Source organism: Triticum aestivum, chromosome 4D (genome assembly GCF_018294505.1).
Source record: "Triticum aestivum cultivar Chinese Spring chromosome 4D, IWGSC CS RefSeq v2.1, whole genome shotgun sequence".
NCBI lineage: Eukaryota > Viridiplantae > Streptophyta > Magnoliopsida > Poales > Poaceae > Triticum > Triticum aestivum.
In genome coordinates, this window is record NC_057805.1 from 363,586,580 (window position 1) to 363,592,836 (window position 6,257).

At 41.2% G+C, this 6,257-nt stretch overlaps 1 protein-coding gene across 2 annotated transcripts; it reads right to left on the reverse strand.

Annotated features, from left to right (window-relative positions):
• Positions 1 to 4,452: 4,452 nt before the first annotated feature.
• On the reverse strand, positions 4,453 to 5,492 carry LOC123100040 (glycine-rich RNA-binding protein GRP2A). 2 transcript variants are annotated; one of them, XM_044522033.1, is made up of 2 exons: positions 5,181 to 5,492; positions 4,453 to 4,961 (listed from the first exon to the last, which is right to left on the reverse strand). In XM_044522033.1, the coding sequence occupies exons 1-2, from the start codon at positions 5,313 to 5,315 to the stop codon at positions 4,782 to 4,784; spliced, it is 315 nt and encodes a 104-aa protein (XP_044377968.1). In that variant the 5' UTR covers positions 5,316 to 5,492; the 3' UTR covers positions 4,453 to 4,781. The 2 variants fall into 2 exon arrangements, with proteins under 2 accessions (XP_044377968.1, XP_044377969.1); XM_044522034.1 differs by having other exon boundaries at positions 4,469 to 4,949; positions 5,181 to 5,461.
• Between the last annotated feature and the right edge of the window lie 765 nt (positions 5,493 to 6,257).

Sequence of the window (6,257 nt, forward strand, 5' to 3'; positions counted from 1 at the left end):
TTCTATAGGAAATGACCGATGTTGCTAAGTCACCTTCCGCTGCTCTTGCGCTGAAGCCAGGATGTATTCGATTTATCGGATTTCGAGCTAGCTGCCCTTTTCTTGCTCCTTGCCACTAGCGCAACCCTTTTCTTTTTCTTAGCTAGCGTAGCGGTACCAATAGGTATAATCCCCCTAGAACTACGTTTTCTTTCAAGCCTTTCAACCAATCAATGCGACCTCGTAGGGCAGCTTTTGCTAAAACTTGCCCCTGCAAAATAAGTTTGAACCCGAGTGAGTACGGACCATACGCTCATCTTTCTTCTCAATCTACACCTCGTTCCGCGAGAGACCTATCCTCGTTTCGAAATAAAGGACCGTAGTGAGGATCGGTCCCGGATAAGCGAGTCGGAAATGAATAAGTATGTCTCTTTTGTTAGCAAAATATGAAACAAGTTAATGAGATATAGGCAGTGGCGGATCTAGGCCCCAGGCCCGGGGCGTGAGGCCCATTTCCTTTGTAGACTGTAGACAAATACTGTAGCAATTGCTACAGTATACAAAGGGGCCTGGGGCGCTGGGCTAGGCTATATCCGCCCCTAGATATAGGAAGAATGTTTAAATGCATGAACATATATCACAATAAGTATACCAAACTCTTTTTCACATGTAACATGTTTATCCAAAAAAACTAATAAGAATAATTTATTTTACATGCCTGGACATTTTTCGTAAACCGTGGAACCTATTAAAATAAAGATTTTATCTAAGAATTATGTCTAAGATGGTTTGGGCATATTCAGCGCAAGCCTCCAAAAGCTACAGTGCATAGCAGACTACTAAACCGTGCTGGTAATGTCAAGAGAGATTGGGGTGGACCGAACTTGACATGGAACGAGTCCGTAAAGAGACACTAGAAGGACTGGAGTATCACCAAAGAACTAGCCATGGACTGGGGTGCGTGGAAGGTTACTATCCATTTGTCAGAACCATGAGTTGGTTGTGTGATCTTATGGGTTTCAGGTTTTCAGCTCTAGTCTACCCTAATTTATTTGGGACTAACGGTTTTGTAGCTGTTGGCAAGAAAAACTTAGAAGATGTTTCCACATTTTATTTGACTTCATATCTTGAAAACTGACAATTATGTTTGAGAAGGCTATTGTACATTTTAGGAGGAGTATTCTTCCCATGTCATTTTTATATCGAGGGCTAGTCCATGGTGATTTCTTTAACACAATACAATCGAAGTCGCTCACATACACGAGCATACACTCACCCTATGAATACACGCACGCACACCCTATCCCTATAAGCACCTCTTAAAGACTGAGCCGGCATAGCATCTTGAGATTTTACAGGGTCACCAAAGACGCCTCGCAATCGACGGGAACTTCTCCTCCCACTGAATGAATATCGATACCTCTATCCTCCTAACCATCCAACCATAGGTTGGCTCACGCTAGTTCACGGTGATTGGTTGTGCTAGATGTCAGAGAAGACAGCTATCAAGGACAGTCTTGAACTGGCCTCTTTTTTTCTTCTTTTTTACGCACACCGATTTTGCCTACTATTAATTTTTGGCTTTACTTAATAATTATTAATATATTATTGCCGGCATAAGTGAATAGACAGGTCTGCAACTTTCCTACTTTTGTAAAAATATAAACTATCTAATTTTGTCATTAAACTACATTAAAAAAATCATATTTATTACTTATTTTACGAAAGTATTGAATGCACAACAGTTTCTACTTTTGGGCTTATTTACGTCCGTTTGGATGGGCCTAGGGGGGGGGGGGGCGCCCTATATATCGCGTTGAGGCACATGGTACGAACCATCGCTGAAGGGCTGCGTGTTGGCCCGGCACATGCGCGCGGGAACAAATGCGCCAAAAGTGTTTTCACTTTTTTTTTTGCTTTCTATTTTTACTTTTGTTTATACTTGCACATATTCTAAATAAATATATTAAAAAATAACTCTACATAAAACATTTGAACAATGTTGACCAACCATTTGAAAAATGTTAAATATGTATAGAGAAAATATTTATCACGTATACAAAAAAGTATATAAATGAAAATTTTGATCATGCACTCCAAAAATATTATTACATGTTGAACAAGTTTTTGAAAAATGATAATCAAGCATTTGAGAAATGTTAAATGTGTATATAGAAAATGTTGGTCATGTATTAAAAAATCATAAAGAAAGTTTAATCATGTATATAAATATGTTAATCCAGCATAAAAAATGTTGAACAAGTATTTGAAAAATGTTAATCAAGCATTTTTTTTAAGTGTTTGTAGAAAAAATGTTGAGCATGTATTAAAAAAATGTTAATATTGTATTTGGGTTTTTTTTTAGTCAAGCATTTGAAAATGTTAAAATCTGTCCAGAAAAATGATGACTGTGTATTAAAAATTTTATTTTTTTATTTAAACAAAATTTAGTCAAACATTTGAAAAATATATATAGAAAAAAGTTTGAGCATGTATTCTGAAAATGTTAATGTTGCATTTGAAAAATGTTGGACACGTATAGAATTTTTTTGACCATGTATCATAAAATGTTAAAACTGTATTTGGAAATTTTTAATAAAGTATTTCAAAATGTAAATGTGTATATAAAACAAGTTGACCTTGTATGAAAATAATGTTGATCTTGTATTTGAATAATGTTAACCACACATTTGGAAAATGTTAAATATGTACAGAAATAAATCTTCACTATGTATTCCAAATTTCATTAAAAAATTTATTACATATATACCAAAAATGTCTATAAAAATAGAAAAATACACTAAGAGAAACACAAAAAATCCAATGAAAAACAGGAATGAAACCGAAAAACTGAAGAAAAAACAGTGAAAACTGAAGAAAATTAAGAAATGAACAAAAGAATCTCCTCAGAAATGAAGAAAAACAAAACAATGCAGAAAACCATAAAAATCCATGAGGAGACGAAGAGAAACCAAGAAAAATAGAAAGAAAAAGGAAAAACCGAAGACAACTAGTCAAGAAAAAGAAAGAAACAATAAAAACAAAAGAAAAAAAAGCTGAAGAAAAGAAGAAAAAAAACCTTGTGAAAACCAAGAAATAAAGGAAGAAAATTGATGAAAACAAAAAAGCCATGAAGAAGCAAGGAAAACCGGCAAGAAAAGTGTAAAAACATGAAAAAAAAAGGATGAAATAAAAAAAGAAAACAGGAAACCAAACAAAACTGTAAGGAAAAAGAAAAGTAAACAAACCAAACGAGCGAGCAATGACAAAATGATCCGAGAGATCCGAGTGAGTGAGGGAGGAGGAGAAAATTGGCCGGACCTATTCGTACGCGAGAGCGAAGTTCCTTCAGCGAGAGCAGGCTATCATCTCGCTTAAAGCGAAAAATAGCTCTCGTGTGGGCTAGGCGCATGGTGGTAGAGAGAAAGGTAATGTGCCCAACACCTAAATTTTGGCCCATTAATATATTTTTAATATATGCTCTTGTTGTTCACGTTTGTCAGCTGGCGAACATAATGTCATCTCCGTCCAATAAAATCTTGGACCGCAACATGGCAGGCAGAAGTGATACTTTATTTACCTGAACAACCAAACTATTGGTAGCGATCCGTCACTCAAGAAACCGGGGGGCTGTTTGGTTCGTTCCGTCGCTTGCCTTGCTAAATCGTGGGCACAGTTGGTGTGCCAAAAAATAGGCGGACTATTCCGGCGCCCGCGTTTTCGCTAACGATTTGGCGCAAAACAAGCTGGAGGGAGGTGAGGCGGACTGGCGTACCAATATTTTGGAGCCGATCCAAACGCCCCTCGAAGTCTGGTCAACGACCCATATTTTGGCAGGGCAGCTCAAGGCTCCAAACCAAATAGCCTCTGGATGTTCTTAGAAACATTTACTTCCAAATAATTTCCCAACCCCCCAACCCAACATAGCACTACTATATTACCCCTCGTCATCTTTCCGATCCTCTAAAAATAAGAATAGTTGTTTAGCGCAGCGCAGGGAACTAAGATAATAGCATATAACACAACTGTTACTTCTGGATGCTTTTGTATGACATTAGGAAGATATGTTTTCCACACGAAAGGGAAATGTTTTGAACTTTTGACACACAAGCAAGTCTATTTTTCTTTACACAGTGTATTCCTCCACATTCTAAATTTTAGCAAAAAATATCCCAGAACTCCTGGGGAATCATCTAGTCAAGAGTAAGACACAAATCGTGCGATGGAGGGGCTTCTGCCGTGGAGAAAGAGAAGAAAGAAGGGCCCCGCCGTTGCGAACAGTCACGAAAGGTTCGGTGGCGGTCGCTTGCCGGCCTGCTACCGCTGACGCGCCGGTGGTGACCACTGCGGCCCGGCGCGTTGCTCCCTTGCGGCACCCCGGATGTGAAAGCAGCGACATCCTTAATTTGCAGCCGGATGCTGTTCAAAAAGTTTTTGGTAGCCGGACAAGAATCATCAGTGGCTCAGTGCGTCTTGTTTTCTGTTCAGTTTCAGTCCTTTGTTTTTTGTTCCGAATAGAAGAAAAACTCTGGGATACCCCGCAAAAAAAAAACTCTGGGATGTTATCTCTCAACTTAAGAGATGATTAGGCTTGGCTTCGAGAAAACAAGCTACATTGTTGTTTGCTTACTGCAATGCATGTAAAGACTAGATGTTCAACAATCATAAGCGAACGATGCGCACCACGGACAATCGATAGGTTCAATTTCACGACCATAAACTAAGCAATCACGGGAGACTTGATAACTTGACACCGACACTACAACGTGAATGCCCGGGCGGGCAGATCTCCTAGCTGTTCTTCATCTCCTCCAGCGGCGGGGGCGTTGATTGGCCCTGTCGACGGTGATGGTGCGGCCGCCGAGCTCCTGGCCGTTCATGCCGTGGATGGCGTTGCTCAACGACTCCTCGTCGTCGAACCAGACGAAGCCGAAGCCGCGGGATCTGCCCGTCTCCCGGTCGGTGACGATCTGATAAATTATCTTAACACGTTCAGTACGATCGTGTTAGGCAGATGCAAATTTCACCAAATAATTACAACAAACAACTAACAAGCAAAATCAATGCGGCCAGGCTGAATCTAATCTGAACCCTAGGAAACAACGAGGAAAACTGTACAGATCCATCCAGCAGGCAACAAAAGCATCACAGTCTAGCACCCTCGAGCATATACATCAACCAAAAGTCTGAAACCCACTCACGTCGGCGTTGAGCGGGCGGTAGTCGAAGAAGTCCTTGAGCGAGCGCTCATCGGTGCCCCAGGGGAGGTTGCCAACATAGGCGCGGTACTCAACCGCAGAGCGGTTTTCGTCGGAGTCCCACCACGGCGCCGACATCGCACTATCGATAAACCCTAGCCGTGATACGACAGAGTAACGGAGGGTTTCCTTTTGCAAGAGGACGAATAATAGCGTGATGCGTTTGATTGTTGTACTACTGAACCTCCAGGACGAATATATATAGAGAGCCTTCTAGATCAGGATACGGTGGGCAGCGGACAGCCCGCACTTGATTATGCGGGTGTTCGTGCGGCGGTTTAACGCCCGCGTAGTTAATCGCGGTTTAATGCGGCAGCCCGTACGTATATGCCGGGTTCGGCTTCTCTCTTTTCTTTACCGGTAATATGTCTCTCATTTATATCTCAGCCACATAATAAGGACGAACATGATAAAACTGAAAAGAACAAAACATCTCCAAACTTGACACAAACGCATGTTATCTGTCTTCGGCACCACCGCAACAGCCATCTAAGAAAAAAAGGAAGGATCACCTCCTCACCGAGCTCGACGCGGCTACATCGCTGAACGCTAATATGCAGCTTTGTGGACCTCTAAGATGACTCACTAAAGGTGAAGCCATTGTCGTTGAACGAATCAGACTGGAGCAACACCCCGCACAGGTCTCTACGTTTATTTTTAGTTTGCAGGAGAAAGTGCGTCCGAACCATTTTGCGGACCGATACAAGACCGTGATGGATGGCACAAAACATCTGGACACCGCGGTTCAAACATATGCGAACGGTTTTATGTCCATGTTAAAGATGCCCCACTCCCAACAAGTCGTCCGGAAAGCCTTTCACAACCGGCGCCACACTAGAACTAGTAGAAGGCTCTTGTTCACCTTCATCGATTGTTTCAGTATCACTGCTCAAACTCATTATCATCGCATCAACTCCCACCGTCTGGCTTTATTAGGCCCCTTTATATTTTGTGCCTGATTTTTTTAATTGTGTACAACTCTTTTTCACAGCAATGGCGGCCGCAGTTCCTATGCGCTGC

Excerpts from the sequence above, each read along its gene's own strand:
- LOC123100040 (XM_044522033.1), bottom strand. The coding sequence starts at position 5,315 with ATGTCGGCGCCGTGGTGGGACTCCGACGAAAACCGCTCTGCGGTTGAG. Across the intron at positions 4,962-5,180 it reads ACCGCCCGCTCAACGCCGAC|ATAATTTATCAGATCGTCAC; the intron begins GTGAGTGGGTTT and ends GAACGTGTTAAG.